The 17,886-nt window shown below is 56.7% G+C and overlaps 2 protein-coding genes across 2 annotated transcripts; both read right to left on the bottom strand.

The window, feature by feature from the left end:
- Positions 1 to 747: 747 nt before the first annotated feature.
- IUM83_19747 (Gag-pol fusion protein) lies at positions 748 to 3,400 on the bottom strand (the record flags this gene model as incomplete). Its single annotated transcript, XM_067944811.1, has 2 exons — positions 748 to 1,744; positions 2,964 to 3,400. 2 exons carry the CDS (start codon positions 3,398 to 3,400, stop codon positions 748 to 750), a joined length of 1,434 nt encoding a protein of 477 aa, XP_067790192.1.
- Positions 3,401 to 3,964: 564 nt separating this feature from the next.
- On the bottom strand, positions 3,965 to 4,432 carry IUM83_19748 (uncharacterized protein; the record flags this gene model as incomplete). Its single annotated transcript, XM_067944812.1, has 1 exon — positions 3,965 to 4,432. The coding sequence occupies one exon, from the start codon at positions 4,430 to 4,432 to the stop codon at positions 3,965 to 3,967; it is 468 nt and encodes a 155-aa protein (XP_067790183.1).
- Positions 4,433 to 17,886: the final 13,454 nt, after the last annotated feature.

The following is a 17,886-nucleotide window of genomic DNA, read 5'->3' on the forward strand; positions in this document are numbered from 1 at the left end:
CGTAGGCAGAGGGCCTGTTACATCCAGCGCCCATCTGTCTCCAACGTCTCCGCCTCTAATGCTACGCAGAGGTGGTATCACCTCTCTAGACCTCGCCTTCCGGCTGCCGCATTCCTGACATCCCAAGACCCATCGTTTCACTTCGCTACGCAAACCAGGCCACCAGTAAGTTTGAGCAATTCTAGCGTAAGTATGCGGAGCTCGTAGGTGCCTTGCCCATACAGAGTCATGACACTCCTTCATAACTGTAGCCCATAACACCGGAGGTAACATAACTTGTTGCCCATTTTGCGTCTCGTTCACCACTAATCCGAAGGATTTCATCACCTTCTGACCTCGGTACTCGCCTGCTTCGACCATACGCCGCATCAATCTGCTCTCATCGTCTGTGCGTCAATGATCTCGCCGTCGGTAAGATGTAGCGCAGGTTCTACAGCTCGCCGTTGACTCGTTCAGTGCGTTGCACTAACTGCTCATCATCGTCGGGTTCAGATCCGGACTGCTTGTTAGGTGCCCGTCGTTTGTCATCATCGTACCGTACTCTTCGTTGCCCGTCAGTGCCTTGCTGAGGGGTCGTCTTGGTAGGGTCTCCCGTCGTTGCGCCTGACGTCGTGCTCGACTGTCTCGTCACTGTACTCGTGTTCATCGTTCTCGGAGTCGCGGGCGGCGCGTCGTCCGTCACATTGGCGTAGTCGCCGTACTCGTTGTTGCTGTCGCTGTGCTCATAGTCTCCGTCGTCTGCGTGGGTCATTCCTCGGCCATCCCGCGCTGTACGCCGTCTTGTTCCAGCGGAACCGCGACCGTCACCCGCTTTCGTGAGTGCACGTTACCCGTGTTCGTCGCCCGTGTCGTCGAGTCTCGCGCCATAATTGGCGTGGTCTCCATCGTCGCCGTCTCGTTCGTCGTCCCGTTCACCGCCGGGTCCGGCGCCACGTCCGTTGCCGTGCCAGTCGTCGTGGTCGTCCTCGTGTTCGTCGTCACGACCGCCATCGTGGTTGTCGTCGCTCCCGTCGCCTGTACCGTGGCGTCCGTGCTCGCGGCCTCCAAGTCCATCACCGCTACTCGCTCGTCGTGATCCGTGCTCGGCTCGCCACTCGCCGTCGTCGCCGGTAGTCGTGCGCGTCCACCGCGTCGTCGATGATTGTTCGCTGCCCCACCACCATCAACTCGTTGTTCACGCTGTAGCTGGCAGCTTCCAGTCGCCAGTATTGCGTCGACGCAAGTCGCCGTCGTTGCCGAAGGGTCCTTCCGTGGACTCAAGTCCATCTTGGCCGTGCTGTTCTCCGTCGTGACCAACTCGTTCGTGGCGTACTGCTCGTCTGTCGCGCTCTCGCTCGTGGTCTCGCGCGTCACCGTCGTCTCCAGTACGCGTTTCTGCTCTTCCTCAGCGCGCTTCTTCGCCGCTCGCGTGAGAGGTTGCGTCGTGCTCACCGACCTTTCTCTCCGTCGTGCCCGTTGCTTTCTGGTGCGCGTCTGGAGCGCTGCCGTCATCGCCTCTGTGCCCACTACCGACGTAGGTACTTCTGCTTCCTGCTCATGCCGTGCATCGTCACAGTCTGCCATGAGGCGCTCGTTCCTGTCGTCCACGCGGTCCTCATGCACGGCGCGCATGTCGTGCTCACTCATGTCATATACGGCATCGTCGTCCATGCCGTTCTTCGTCGTCATCTGCTCATCATCGTCCGTTGCGAGACCCGCCGAATGATCAGTCAAAACCGTGAAATGCCGACCGTAGAGATAGGGTCTAAACCGTTTAATAGACCAAACAACTGCCAAACATTCCAGTTCCGTGATTCCATAGTTCGCCTCAGTAGTGATAGTGACCTTATTTGCGTATGCTACGGGCTGCCACTCATGACCATGGTCCTGCATTAAACACGCACCGAGTCCTTGCTTACTTGCATCCGTCGCCAGTCGAATAGGTAGGGTAATATCAGGGTAAATCAAAAGGGGTTTGCTGATCTGAGCCCTTTTCACGTGATCGAATGCATGTTGCTGAGCACTCGTCCATTCCCAATCCACTCAAAAGCTTTGTTATCGATGCCTTATGCCGCCAAAGCCTGCTATAAAGCGTCTGTAATAACCGGCAAGGTGCACCAAACGCTTCACTTCAACTGCATCCCACGGCTGAGGAAAATCGCGTACCGCCGCGACTAACCGATCCAACGGCCTCACGCCGTCTGCACTCAACTCGTGCCCTAGATACTCCATGCGTCTAGCTGCAAACATACATTTCTTGAGCTTCAACGGGAGCCCTGCCGCTGAGAGTCTCTCCAACGCGTAAGCCAATTCCAGCACGTGCCGCTCAATTCCTCCTCGAGTGTAAACGACAATATCGTCTAGATAAACTAAACAGGTAGTCCATATAAGCCCGCGTAATACACTGTTCATCAATCTTTGAAATGGGGAGGGTGCATTTGTCAGTCCGATGGGCATGCGCACAAACTGATACAACCCTTGTTTCGTCGTAAATGCCGTCTTCTCTTTGTCCTTGTCAGTGACTCGAATCTGCCAATAGGCCACCTTCTAGTCTAACGTGCTAAATAATAGAGCTCCATCGAGCGCTTCCAGCGTCTCATAAATTCGAGGTAGTGGGAAAACATCTTTGCGCGTTACTTTATTGAGTGCTCGATAATCTACACAGAAGCGTACTTCCCCATTTTTCTTGCGTATTAATACCACTGGGAAACCCATGCACCATCGCCCTCCTCAATCACTCCGGCTGCCAACATTTTCGTACATTTGTTCCAATCACCGCGTCTTCCGACTGTGCCTACCGCCTACGCTTGAGCATAATGGGCGCTGCATCGCCCGTGTCGATGTGGTGCTCTGTTGTAAGTACCGTGGCAGGTGGGCAATCCCCCTTCGCCGCCGTCAGTTGCCTATACACACGCAGCAGTTTCACTACCAACCGCCTGCCTTCATCGTCCTCGACGCCGTTTTGCACGTCCTGCTCGTCCTACAGTGGCTCGTCAGCACCACCGAGTCCGTCCAACCATTCGTGAATGCGTTCACGCTTCAACTCGCCGCTCATCTGCAACAACTCCACATCGCCATCCACCGGAATCCATTCGCCGAGCTCTCGCCTCGCTGGCAGTCGCGTCCGCTCACCTTTCGCGTTCACCACCGGAACCAAGGTCCGACCATTCTTCACGTTCGTGACCGTCGCAGCCACCACGACCGCTCCCGTGTACTTCGTCGGCAGGAAGATACCGATCTCCCCGTCGTTTGCCGACACCGACACTTCGACCGGTGTCACTGCACTCCCGTCGAGCTCCGTCCGCCGCACCATCCGTACAGCCGCTACTCGTGCACCTCCCGTGGCGCTGTTCGTTCGAAATGGGATGACTACGATGCGTCCCAAAGTAGTGTAGCGGACCTCGTTCCTCTCGAAGTCCATGGTAGCACCGTGGTCGCGCATGAAGTCGACACGATTAGAAACTCGTCGGTGCAACCGACACAATGCAGACTTCAATGTAGATAACTTCACCAAATACATTGCGCATGCTGAACTTCCAAATGTCTACGACGTCTAAAAATACCCTCCAATTCCTTCAACATAGTCCACAGGTGAGGGATGATCCACCCGATCGCCAAACTGCATCCAGTCGGTGCCCGCCACCGTGAACCGTGCACCACTTCCTAGATTCACCTATCTTCGTTCGCCAGCCACCTCCACGATAGCGGTGGGTAATCCATCGTCAGCTCCAACGTACTCCACACACTCATCACGCGCTGCTCGTCGTGCGGTTTCATCATCTCAATGCTGTACTATACTAACACAGGCTCGCTGTCCACTTTCAGGTGCAAGTCCATCGTCTTCGTGTTGCTCGCGCTGTAGCTTGCGCTTCCGGAGCTGTTCAAGTGCATCAGCTCCTACGCGTCGTCGCTCGGTACGTCGTTTATCGCTTCGTCACCGTACTTCGGACTCAATCTCGCGCTCACGTGCACGTTGTCTAGCCATTTACACCTTGACTCGTTCTTGCTTCACGTGAGTGCGATCTTTCCGCCGTGCCAAGCGTGCTTGCTTCACGTCGCTCAGCTGGTTGGTCTCGACGCCCATCGCGGTGTCTGGTTTGCTTGTTACGTCGCTCTCCGTGCTCGTCGTGGGCATGTGCGTCGACTCCGCCGTCGTCGCCGTCTCCAGTGAGCTCGCACCCACTACCGTCACGCCGGTCGCCGAGGTCGTGCTCGTCGCTGTGGACGATCTCGCCGCCGTCTTCGCCCATGTTGCCGAACTCGTCGTCGACGCTGTACTCTCGTCGCTCGGTGCCTCCGCCGACTCGTGCTGCGCGTCCTTCTCGATCACCGTGACCGTCGCCGCCGTGCTTGGTGCTGGCAAGTCCGCCATGTCGTCGGTCGCGTTGTACGTCGCGTCCGTTGTGACGTCCAGCTCCAGTGCCGTCTTCGTCTCGGTGGCCGCCACTGTCATGCTCGCTGTTGCCGTCCGTGCGGTCGTCACTCGTGGTGTCCGCGCCGTCAATGCCGTTCGTGCATTCACCATCGCTCGTTCACTTGGACCAGTCAACGTCGTACTCGCCGTAGCTGGGCTTGTCGTCCTCGTCGGTTGCGGAGCTGCGCCTTCTCCAGTGCGGAGTCGATCGCCGCCTTCTCCAGTTAGACGTCCGTCCTCGCGTCGTCGCCCAGCTGCATCGTCATCTCGTCGTTCTTGTCGGTGGTCGGCGCGTACATACCGTGCCGCCGCCATCGCAGGTCTCACCGTAGCCACATACCTGGCTGCTCGCCCTTCGTCGCGCGTTCCCGCGTCCTCGTTCATCCACTGCACGACCTCCGCCATGCCGTCACTCGACTCGCCTTGCGCACGTGTCGCCACGCACACCAGACCAGTCGTACGCGGTACTGTCGAGCGCTCGCTGAACCCTCCAGCGCACTCCGCCATCATCTCATCGTTCACGCCGCGGTTGCCCCCGTCGTCGTCTCATCATTCACGCCGAGGTTTCCCTCGCACGTCGTCTCATCCTTCGCAGCGGAGTTTCCCCCACTCGTCTCATCATCACTCTCGCCATTGCTTCCACCCGCGAGCCGAACAGCCGCCGAATGCTCGCTGCTCTTCTTTCTCGCGACGGTCGCGACCGTGCTCATAATCTGCCTTCTCGTCTTTCCGCCGTCACCCGCCATCATCCGCTCCACCAGCCGGAGGTTTCCTTCTCGTTCTGGGCTCCATAACCCGCTACAACGCCCACTTCTCGTTTTCCACCGGTGGTTGACTCTGCCGCCCGCGTGTTTGTAGGTAGGCGTCGTTTCGAGCTCGCGCATTGGATCGGTGCACGCACGTGCGAAGTGGCCAGGTTGATTGCATACAAATCACTTTGGTGCGTCCGGACACTGCGTCACCCAGTGGCCAGCTTGGCCGCATTGGAAGCACGCGCCAGTCGGCTTGCTGTTGCTGCTCGTCCGATTGCTCGGACGCTTCTCTTCCGTCGCCTGTACCTCCACTTGACGCTTGTCGCCGTGCGCGTGCTTGACAGCCACCTTCAATTTCTTTTTTCGCGGTTTAGCGTCTGATTCGTCGCTACTCGACTCAACCTGCTCGCGTTTCGGCTTCATCTTGGCCGCCTTCTTGCCCGCCGCTCGGCTGCTGTAGTGGGTCTAACTTGACTCACTACTTTAGCTTACACGTTGCGCAACGTGTATGAGGAAGCGTAAGTACTTAGTAATTACTTAGGTTAATTATATTTGAGTACACAAATATAAGTTAACTTAGACAAGACTCCAAGTAGCTAGTTTAAGGTAAATTGAGAACTGTATTGTCTGTAAATTGATCTTCCTCTAAAATCTGCTAAAAACTGTTTATCATCTATGAAAGGGTTGGCAGCGGCTGGCTGTCAGAGCCCCGCTAATATGCATGTCTCTGATTGGTAGAAAGATACTGATTTCTACCAATAGGATCTTTTGGGTATGTGTGGACCACCCACTGTGGTGGTCCACTTCAATGTATCCATCGGTGTGTCTTACACCAATGTTAGGAAGTATCCAAAACGTTTAACAGATAACCTATCTGTTAAATTCACAAGTGGCTTGCAGCCACTTGTACGTGTAACCCCGTTACACCATCCCCCCCTTAAGGTTAGACGCGCGGGGTCCCCGCACGTCAATCTTTTGGAATTGATCATTCGTCAATTCTCCGCGTTTGGAGAAGAAACCCGCGCTCATTCAACGATGAGCGCGCCACAAAAGAAGACCTCGAAGTCGGTGGGGAGTCATTTCTCCATCGACGACTACTTCGAGCGTCAGAAGGCGAAGTACGGCGACGTCGTCGACTTCGACGACGACGATGAAGACATGGAGGGCGAGGAGGACTCGCCCTCAAAGCGTAAAGACTCAGTGTCGAGCGAATCGCTCGACCCTCACGCCAAGAACGTTCGCCCACGTGAAGGGGACGAATCGGACGCTTCGAGTTCGAAGCGTTCGCGTACTGAGAGCGATACCCCACTCGCTTCCGCTGGGGCTCTCAGTACTACGCGCGCTGCAACTGCAGCGCGTGACTCCAAAGCTCAAGGCTCTCCCCGCGCTGCGCCTGCAGCGCGTGATCCATGGATGCCGTCCGCGTCCGAGATCACGGACCGGTATGGGAACTCGGTACCTCCGAATGAGGTGCCGCTGTACGTATGCAGCGCCATCAAAGATGACACCGTGGCTGCCGAGCTGCACTTTGATGCGGAAACGCATCAAAGGCGCGATTACTACATCGGACTCTTTCATGAGCTCCGATGCTTTCAAAGCAAGAAGACCTCTTCTCGCAGCAAAGTGCACGAATGGCAGGCACTTTGTCAAAGCTGGAACGCCTTTGTTGATAACTTCAACAAGAGGCCGAGTGCTTACCGTGATCGGGTTAAGCAAGCGCGTGATCGCTTCGAGACGTACTCGAAGCGTGGAAAGCTGGAGCAACTTCATGTTGCTGCTGAGGAGGCAAATGTGCCGTGCGCTGTGCCCGAGGGCTTTCAGTGCACGAAGTGCTTCCCAGGCGCGGTCCGCTTGAGCGACCGCGACCTGAACGGGTACACGTCGTTCCGTGTGCCCGAGAGTCTCAAAGAGCTCCGTGCTAAGTTCTCAGCACGTGAGGGTTCGGGCGCTAGCGATGATCGCAGCGCTCGTGTTACTTCCGCTGCGCCAGCGCGTGCTGTTCTTCGTACGCCCTCACCATTTCCGGAACGTCCTCCACCAAGACGTTCCGCGGCTCCCATGTATCTCGATGGGGAGGAAATCCTCTCCAACGAATACGAAAACGAGCCCCTTGAGGGTTCGTTTTCGGGATACTATGGTCAACAATCCGCTCAACAATCCAGCGGGTTGAGCCGCGGGCGTCACGGATCGGCGGTGGCGGGGGTGGGAACACGCCCCGGGTATGATCAGCCCCGGGCTGATCAGTATGCGCCTCTCCACGATCGGGTGACCGTCGTGGAGCGTCTGCAGGGCGCTGAGTTCGCCGCCCTGAAACAGGAGCTGGCGAACCAGAAGGCCCAAGTCGCGGCGGTCTCGCAGACCGCCTCGAATATCCAGGTCGAGCTGGGGAACCAGATGAAGGGGTTGCTCCAGCGCGTCCGCGCGCTGGAGGAGAGGCTGCTCGTCGCCGAGGCCAAGTCCTCCGCTTCTGCCTCGGCTCCTGCCGAGGCTTCGGGTCAGCCGAGCTAGATGGCTCGTGCTGCAGGTATGGCTTCAGCCGTCCGACGTAAAAGGTCGGATGGAGGCGCATGCTAGACGGTATGTCTAGCGTGTATGCGTTGCCGTGCCGTGCCAACACAGTGAACGGCCCGATGAAGCGCGGAGCAAACTTGCTTGCTCCGAAATCCGAAACTGCATGTTTAGGCAGGTTTTGAGCAGCTAGCAAAACCAATGAACTAACTTTGAATTCATTTGTGTTGCCTCTGCCCGCATTGTCTGCGTTCAGCTTCTGTTGATCAACAGAAGCTGCTATTGTGTCTTGGACAAACCGAATCACGGCTTGTCTTTTGGTGATGAAACTGATTGCATCCGAGCTGAAGTCATTCAGCTCGCTCTCCGCTAGAGGCCCGGCCTCTGCGTGGTTCTTTGCGGTGTCTGCGCCCTGCGCAGACCCGTGGTCGTTGGCCATGTTGTTGGGGGAGTCTGCGCCCTGCGCAGACTCAAGTGGTTTGTCCATTGTTGCAGCTGACACTGTGCAAGTGTCAGCGGTTTTCTGCGGCTGCTGTACTGCAGTCGTAGATCTCCCCTACTTAAAGTGGGAGCCATCACTCCGAGTAAACTCGGTAGACGTAGATGCCGCATGGCATTCACGTAGAACGGTGTATGCCCGGTCGAGGCATGCACTGAGTTATTGATGGCAAACTCTGCCATCGATAAGCACTCGCTCCAGTATTGGAACGAGTGAGCGTAGCTCTTCAACATATCGACGAGCACGCGATTCACGCGCTCGGTTTGACCGTCCGTCTGCGGATGATCCGCAGTCGACATGGAAAGCTGGCTCCCAAGAAGTGTAAACACTTCTTGCCACAGGTGCGCTGTGAAGCGCGGGTCTCTGTCCGACACGATGTCGGACGGCATGCCATGGTGTTTGAACACCATGTCGACGAGCAGACGGGCCGTCTGCTTCGCGGTCACCTCTGCTGGCACCGCAGCAAGATGTACCATCTTGCTGAAACGGTCTACAAAGACCACAACACCGGTGTTCCCTCCGCTATCCGGGGGAAGACCAAAGATGAAGTCCAAAGACATGGACTTCCAACACTCCGACGGAGTCGGTAGTGATTGCAGTGGAGCCTGCGCGAATGGCGCAGGCTTCACGCGTTGGCATACCTCGCAAGCACGGATGTACTTGCGCACCCACTTATACTGGTGGTGCCAGTAGAAGTCGCGCGTGAGAAGGACGTAAGTCTTCTCACGTCCGAGATGTCCCGCAGTCGGGGCATCGTGATACTCGTACATGATCCCGAGTCGCAGGTCATGGTCATTTGGCACGACAACGCGGTCCGCGTTGTCGACTGCGTTGTAAAGTAGCAGTCCGTCGTGCACACGAAAGCGGTGTGCACGCGCTCGAAGGTGCTTGGGCAGCTTCTGACGGGACTTGTCAGAAGGCGCTGCGCCATAGGCCAGCAAGAGTTTCGCGTCCGCGTCGTGCGCGTACGCGGCCTTCACATCATCCAACAGAGATGATGTGGGTTTGCTCGATCGCATGGCGTCAATGGCATTGACGTCAACAGCCTCTGCATAGTCCGGCCGACGTGATAACGCGTCGGCTACTACATTCAATCTTCCGGGTTTGTATTCGATCCGGAAGTTATACTCCGCAAAGAATGAGAGCCATCTCGCCATTCTTTGTGAAATGTGTGGCGGCTTCACTGCGGTGCGCAGTGAAGCATGGTCGGTGTAGACCACAAATGGTCTACTCCCAAGCAAGTACGCTCGGAACTTTGCGAGTGCATATTTCATGGCAAGGAGTTCCTTGTCATGCACCGGATAGTTGCGCTCAGCTGGCTTCAGCTGACGCGATTGGTAGTAGACGACACGATCACGGCCCTCGTGATCGTGCTGCATCAACGCGCATCCGATCGCGAATCGGATGCGTCACACACTACGTGAAATGGGCGATCTTGGTCAGCCACTGCCAAGATCGGCGCCTCAGTCAAGCCCCGCTTGACTGCATCGAATGCCTTTTGGCAATCGGCTGTCCAATTCCACACAGCTTCCTTCCTGAGAGCTGTGACACCGGGCGAATCTTGCCCGCGTAACTCCACGTACTTGCACAAGTACATGGCCAAGCCAACGAACTGCCTCAGTTCCTTGACACTTGAAGGCGTTGGCCATTCATTAATCACTCTGACCTTTTCCGGGTCAGGGCGAACACCATTCTTCCCTACGAGACACCCGAGGACGGGTATCTCGCTCGCCCCGAAGATACACTTCTTCAGGTTCGCGTAGAGCTTATTCTTCCGCACAAGCTCAAGTAGCTTCCGGAGATGCACCCTGTGCATCTCTACGTCGGTCTTCTCGTCCACAGCTCGGCTGTGGATGAACCCATCATCGAAGTAGCTCGGTGCGAAGTCGCGCACCGAGCGCAACAAGTGCGTCACGCACCTGTTGAAAGTCGCAGGGGCATTCTTAAGCCCCTGTGGCATTACTAGCCATTCCCAGAGCATGCCGCTTGGCGTGCTCACGGCCGTGAGAGGGATATCGCTCTCACGCATTAGGATTTGATAAAATCCATCTCGCAAGTCGAGAGCACTGTAAACGGTGCTCCCGGCCATCGAATCGATGATAACATCTTTTCGTGGTATCGGCGTCTGCGCCGGTACCGTCGCATCGTTCAGCTTGTTGTAGGCATGAACGATGCGCCATCCGCCCTGTGGCTTCTTGACACAGAGCGTCGGAGCACTGTGCGGGGACTTTGATTCCCGCACTTGTCCTGCTTTACGACGACTTTCAAAGAAGTCGTCGATCGCTTTCACTTGCTCTCGCGGCAGTGGCCACTGCCGCGTGACACAGTACTTCGTGCCCGGCACGAGATCAATCTCGTGCTGAATGCCCTTATCCTGCGGAAGCTCCGCAGGAATGTCTTCCGGGAGTACGTCTTTGTACTCCCTCAACAATTCGTAATAGGGACTCGTCTTCAGCGAGTCCCAACCTTGTTCCTCGAAGCGCTCTCGCTTCGTCTTCGCACTGAGAGTGTCTTCCCTCTCAGTGGTACTTCCCATGAAGAGCTGCCTCAGCTCTTCGCTCTCGCTCGCCGTTCTTTCGCTGTCCGAAAGAACGCAGACTTGCTCGATGCGTCCATCGTGTAAGTCGCGCGTGAAGCGCTTCCAGCTCATGGCTGGAAGCGAAGTCAACTCCGACGCGGTCGTCGGAGGACTAGCGAGTTCCATGTCGCGATACTGGAATCCAGTATCGGTGCGTGTCAAGACGCTAAGCGTCTTGACATTCGGCGTCACCTCCGCAGTCTGCCCGGCAGACTGCTCTTGTTGCGTCTCGGCCCCGGACCGAGACTTGCGCAGCGTTTTCCGCTTGCGCCGTCTTCTTGTTGTGCGGAGCCCGGCTCCGCACAGTTGTTCTTCTGGTCCAGGCCCGGCCGTGGACAGTTGTTCGCCGGCGGACCTTGTCCGCGGGCGCGCGGTATCAAGCCCGGCTTGACCGCATTTTCCGTCGTGCAGCCCGGCTGCACGGTAATGTGTCCCTTCGCCGGCAGACCCTGTCTGCGGGCGCGCGATATCAAGACCGGCTTGATCGCATGGCGCTTCGTCGTGCAGCCCGCTGCACGACAGCATGCAAATTGCGTCAGTGCGGTACGTTTGCAACCGTCCGCACTGTTTGCAGCGTCAACTACCGGAGTTGACACGCCTTCGTCACCTCGACGCCATTCATTGGCGGAGCCCCTCATGACCGAGGGTGCGTCGGCTCCCGGAGCCGACGCGTCGTTGTCGACCTGACCGCTTCGGGTCAGGGATTGTCCCTTACACGCTTGAACGTGGGTGTTGGTTCCCGGAACCAACACATCTTTTTCTTCCGACGTCGGCAGCATTGCCGACGTGGGTCTCACTTGTGCGCGCCCTTGCGCAGTTCTTGGGCACTCCGGGACAGCAGCATTAAGCGCTGTCTCGACTAGTGAGCCGCGCGCACCTGCTAGTGCGTGCGCTGCGGTAACAGGGCCATCGCTCTCTGTTCCGCTGTCGCGACCGAAGCGCACGAGCGTGCGCTTCTTCCAGTCTATCACCGGATCATGCCGTGCGAGCCACGGCATGCCCATTACCACGTCGAACTTATCGTCCAGGTCCAGGACGATAAAGTGTTCGACAAACACTCGTTGTTTGTACGAGAAGCGCACGTTCACGACGCGCTTCTCGGTCTTCACGATGGCACCTGTTCCCAGTCGTACCTCCAGAAGACTTCGAGGTGTATCTACCTCCTCGAAGTCAAGTCTCGACAGGCTTCGTAGTCGAACAAAGTTGTTCGACGCGCCTGAATCTACCAAAGCTCGAAGAGAGTCACTCGCTCTCTTCGAGTAAACCTTCAAGATGACTAGGTTCGGCCTGTCATCTTGTTCCTTGCAGTGAGAGCTGGTCTCACTGGGGGCTGCAGTCCTCAGTGTCGCGTGCCCGATGTCGGCACGCGCGACTGCATTACCAGTAGGGCGCCCCGCGCCTACTGGATGTTCGCGTTTTTTGTTGGTCCGCGGCGATGCCTAACATCGCCACGACGGCCACCTCCAGGGGGCATGGGAGTTGTGCACTCCCGTGCAAAGTGACCGATCCTTCCGCAACGGAAGCATCGCACGTTACCTCCCTGCTGCTGGTAACCAGCAGTTGTTGCATTCGAGAGGTCCATTGGTTCTGGACCTCCCGGCCTCGCCACCGGGCGCGGTTGCGGCCTCGGCACGTTCACATGCAGTTTAGCCTGTCGCAGGCTAAACTCTTCTTGCATGGCAAGAGTAATCGCAGCTTCGAGAGTACTCGGGTACTCTCGGAAGAGATAGGTCTTCACAGGCCCATCTCTAAGCCCCTTCATGAACGTGACGACCTTGGTCGCCTCGTCAATCGGGTTAGTCACGATATTTGATACCAAATATCGTGCGCGCTGCGCGTAAGCATGGACGTCATGCTTACCCTGCTGAAGGTCGACGAACTCCGCCCTCGACCGGAACTCGTTTTGCGGGGGCTCAAACGCTTGTTTGAGCTCCTCTTTGAACACTTCGTACGTGCTGAAGCACGTAGGATCGGAGAGTCGGCGTCCATACGCCCAACTCCTTGCGCGTCCGCCAAGGCAGGACATGGCGAACGCGACCTTCGACAGCGGGTCGACGATGCGTCGAGCCGCTATGGCTGTGTCGAGTTCGACAAGCCATCGGAGGAGAGGCTCGCCCTCTCTCCCCACGTAATTGCTTACGCTCAACTTTAATGGTTGAGCACGCGGTGTCGTCCCTGACGACGCCGTCACTGAGGAAGCAGCGTCACGCTGCTCCTTCATGATGAACCCCAGAGCAACACCATGTTGCTCCGTCGGCGATAGCGTACGCAGCATTGTAGCTATCGCCGCTTCTCCAATGACTGTTGACAGTCGTTGGAGGGCCTCCCACTCTGGGTCAGACAGGTGGGGGCAGTCAGCGCGTGCAACATGCGTTGCAGGCGTGTTGGAGCTCTCCATGGGCACCTCCGTGCTCACGTGGTTCTCGGCTCCGCGTTCGTACACCGCGTACGAACGTCAAGCAGTCGGTCGTTGGACGGACTACAAAGTGCTACCAGGTGTAGTGGGTCTAACTTGACTCACTACTTTTGCTTACACGTCGCGCAACGTGTATGAGGAAGCGTAAGTACATAGTAATTACTTAGGTTAATTATATTTGAGTACACAAATATAAGTTAACTTAGACAAGACTCCAAGTAGCTAGTTTAAGGTAAATTGAGAACTGTATTGTTTGTAAATTGATCTTCCTCTAAAATCTGCTAAAAACTGTTTATCATCTATGAAAGGGTTGGCAGCGGCTGGCTGTCAGAGCCCCGCTAATATGCATGTCTCTGATTGGTAGAAAGATACTGCTTTCTACCAATAGGATCTTTTGGGTATGTGTGGACCACCCACTGTGGTGGTCCACTTCAATGTATCCATCGGTGTGTCTTACACCAATGTGAGGAAGTATCCAAAACGTTTAACAGATAACCTATCTGTTAAATTCACAAGTGGCTTGCAGCCACTTGTACGTGTAACCCCGTTACAGCTGCTCGTCATCGCTGCCGGCGTGGACCTCTCCCGCTCATATCTGCGAGGTTCGTACCAATATTTACAGACTTGGCCTGGAGGCGGATCCCAGGTGCCAGTAGCGTTGTTATAGACGCCCTGCGGATTCGTGATGAGCGCCATGTGCTCCATGTCTGCCCGCACGGTGGAGCCCTCACCTGCACCCCCGTTGTTCAGTACCGCGGTCGGCAAGCCGATGCCGCCAAAGCCTGGGATCGTCTGGTCAGTCGTCCCCATCATTGGAATAAGGTGAGGCATTGGCGCCGTCGTTCATGGCAAGCCCATGTTCATCATTCCCTGCGCGACATTGTCGACCGGGTCATCGATCGCGATGGCCTTGTCTACGGCTCCTCTAACGTCTCGGGTCGCGGTGCCTGTCGCACTAACTTTCTCGTGGTCTTGTCAAGACAGCGGTAGAATTGCGCCAAAAGAACTCGCTCCTTGACGTTGTTACGTCCCACCACGTCACGCAAACCAGCCGCGAAGTCGGCATAGGTTTCGCCGGCCATCATCGGCCTCATGCTAACCCGCCATTCAGCAGCAGCCTCGTCCATCTTTTCACCATAACGTCGTAATAAAGCTTTCTTGAGTTTGTGCCGTGTGCATTTGCGTTTAGGCAGTCTGCGGTTCAAGTTTACCCGCCATCGTGCAGCATCCTCCATCAGCTTGTTCCCTAGAATGTAGTAGAGAGCCTTGTCGGACCACCGACCACGTCCTGATTCCTCTGCACCCTTGAGAGCTAGATCAACCCGATCTATCCACGTCGATACCGTGAGCTTCGGTGATGGAGTGTAGGTAGGCAATTCCAAATCTTTGACACTCTTTCGCTGTGGCTGCCGCTCCCGTCGTCTATCTCGTTCGCGTCTTCCGTCACGTCGGCGTCGTCCACCGGTCCCGCCATCAGAATCATCGTTCAGGTCATCGTCGCCGTCATCATCACCGTGGCCGTCGTCACCGGAGCCATCGTCGCCGTCATCATCACCGTGGCCGTCGTCACCGGAGCCATCGTCGCTGTCACTGCTGTCGCTGTCGCTGCTGTCGGACTCGGATGAACTGCCGTCTCTCGGTGGTTCTGGCGAACTCCTCGTTCTCTGGCCACGTCGTCGAGCTCCACACGCAGCTCGCTGTCGTTCTTGGCCATAACCAGTCGTTTTCTGAGGCTGTATTCGTGCCATCATCGTGGTGAGCTGCTACACAGCCGTCGTGACAGCCGTCGTGACAGCCGTCGTGACAGCCGTCACGTCGGGTGGCAACGTCGGTGCCGTTCGCATAGGTTCGTCAGTCATCGTGCTTTTCGTTGATCCTGTCGGTGCCTCCGCCGTCGCATTCGTCGTTGTAGCCGGTGTCGTCGTCGTCGTCACTGGTGGTGTCGTACTCGTCGTCGTCGGCACTGGTGGCGTCGTGCTCGTAGTCACCGACCGAGTCCCTCCACGCCGTTCATCACTTCTCGTCGTCATCTCACGCTGCTCGTCCGCAGTGCTGACCTCGCGCTCATCGACACGTGCGCCTGGGGCATCGTCATGTCCTTGGGCACGTACACTCGCTTGGACTTGCGCCTGCAGCTACGCACATCGTCAGCTGCAGCACCGCCGTCGCATGGTCGCTACCTCCGCTGCTGTTGCGGGAGCGCTACCGTCGTCGCCTGAGTCGCCGTGCGCGTCCGTCATTCCGCTCGAAGGCGCCTGTTCCGTCGAGTCCCTGTCTGGGTCACCGGTCGTCGCGTGCTCCTCGCGCGACTGCTCAGATCCAGCTGCCGCCGGTTCCTCGTCTTGCCGCGTGGACTTCGTCTTCGCCGTCGCCGAGGGTATATCTTCCTCGTCGGCCACGTCGCGCTCGTCGTCACTGGCTTCGTCTTCATCATCATCACTTCGTTCCAGCAAATCCTTGGACGTGCGTCTCGTCATACGCCTTGCCGGACTTGGAAATCGTCTTGGCTCGCGTCGGGGTCAGAGTAGTCATGGCCGCCGCAACACTTCCCAAATTGCTCATTTCGTTCACGTTTTGCCCCTGTATGACCACCATGAAGCGGGTTCTGTTATCTTGCCCGAGCTGCTGGGCAGATCGTATGCTCACGCTGCGTGTTCTCGCGTGAATCCCGAAGTTTCAACACCGTGCCGGCCGTCATAGAATCTCCCCCTGCCGGGACGTCCACCGAAGTGTTCGCTCCAATTTTATTATAGATATTTAGTTAATAAAAACCGAACTTTTTGAATAGAAACTAGCTACCCAAGCCAGCACTATTCACCGTTCCGTCTCAACGACTACACCAGCTCGTGCGAACAGCACGACCGACCGTCCACAGATCCCGCGCTCGACGCTTCCTGAGCACCCCGGGACCCAGTGTCCACCGTTACCCCTCTTCACGCCTCACACCGCCTGCGACCCGTTCGTCCGCTTTGTTCGTCGATCCGATGCAGCCACTCGTCTCACATCCGTCTCACTCGCCTCACGTCCGCTCAGCACTACGTGCTGCCGTCCGCCGTCCACTTCGTGTCCCTCGACACGTGCACTCCTCGCGTCTCACGGTGCAAGTCTCGTCGTCTGGCGGTCTCCTTTTGTGCCCGAGCCCGCAAATTCACTTGTGTCTCGCCTTCTGGCGGTCTCGACTTGCCTTCGAGCCCGCAAATTCGCTTCTGTCCTTCTCTCTGCTTACGCCTCGCCGTTTGGCCGTCGTTCTTCAACGTCGACTTCAACGTCGCCGCTGGGTACAGCGCCGCCCTTCATGCTACTGTCCGTCATTTTTCCCACTCACCGACAAGACGCAGTCCACGGTTTGCGGCGCGCAGCAGCAACCACCAGACACCAGCACACACTAACTACGCAAGCGAGTGCCCTCGAGCACGCGCCAACGTGTCAGCGATGGTCAGCCCACAGGGCACGGCATCCGGCGGCGATGGCGGGTCCGAGCGTGGAGTCGGTGCAGTCGGCAACGTCGACAATCGTTCCGATGAAGGAGTTAATTCTGCTGGTTGCGGGGATAGCAACCAACACGAGGATGTGAACGAGGAGAACACCAACGAGGACGTAGAAATCTGTGATGGTGAAGATGCTGGCGATGGAGACGACTGTGGAGACGTTGGTGATGGCGACAATGGTGGAGAAGCCGCATCCTCCGACTATAGTGAACGGGTCCAGGATTCATCCACGATTCCTGTGTGGCTTCGTGCTCAAGAGCCGGTGTTCGTGGACGCGCCCACAACGTGGCATAATGATTGGAAAGAATGGGACACATATTTCTCAGAGTATAAGGAGCAAACACACCAGGTGTTGCCTCGGTTTGAGGTCATGTCCAGGGCACAACGCAACAAGCGGCTACTAAACACGAGAAAAGGCAAACAAGGTGATGTTGAGTTGGTGCCAGAGGGTCTAGACCCGTATCAGCGGATGTACATATGCACGCATGGATGGCCTCCACGTGTGAAGAAGCCTGGTGTGTTGGAAAAGCGTCCGCGACAGCATATCCGCTACACTGAGTGTCCGTTCCAGTTCTTCGTGCAGTGGAGGATGAAGGACAACCGATGGCAGCTACAGGTGCGAGGGGGACGGTTTGTTCATAATCACAGGGTCTCAGCGGATACATACAATACATACCCCTGTGCAAGGGGTATAAAAGACGGGCGTGTCGAAGCACGCATGGAAGGAATGCTGGAAGCCCGAGCATAGCGGTCTAAGATCTATGACTACCTACTGGAGCGCAACCAGAACGTCATCCAGTCCGACGTGGACAACTTAGTGCGGACCCACTCGTCTGCGGTGTCATCCGCGAACGACGATGATGCGACTGCTGCGGAGGTAGCTCAGTTCATGGCGGAGGACCCAAGAAACTTGGCGACCGTTGCTGCTACTTCGACAGGCGAGTCGGGAGTCATATCGCTCGCCTCGGGACACATGCGGGAGCTGTACGAGCGTTTTCCTGATATGCTACTCGTTGATTCCAGCCACAAAACAAATAGGTATGTCAGCAGCAGTATACTGATGTGTGCTATATCAGCAACTTACCGAATGTGCTCTATGCAGACACAACTATCAGCTATTAACGATGGTGGTGATGAATGATTTCGGCGAAGGTTCACCTGTTCAGCACTCCATTTGTGAAGCGAACGGCGATTGGCACATGGAGAGAGCCATCGCAAACTTTAAACGCATCCATCCTGACAAAACGAAGCT

This window comes from Phytophthora cinnamomi (genome assembly GCF_018691715.1).
Source record: "Phytophthora cinnamomi strain GKB4 chromosome Unknown Contig48, whole genome shotgun sequence".
Classification (NCBI taxonomy): Eukaryota; Oomycota; class Peronosporomycetes; order Peronosporales; family Peronosporaceae; genus Phytophthora; species Phytophthora cinnamomi.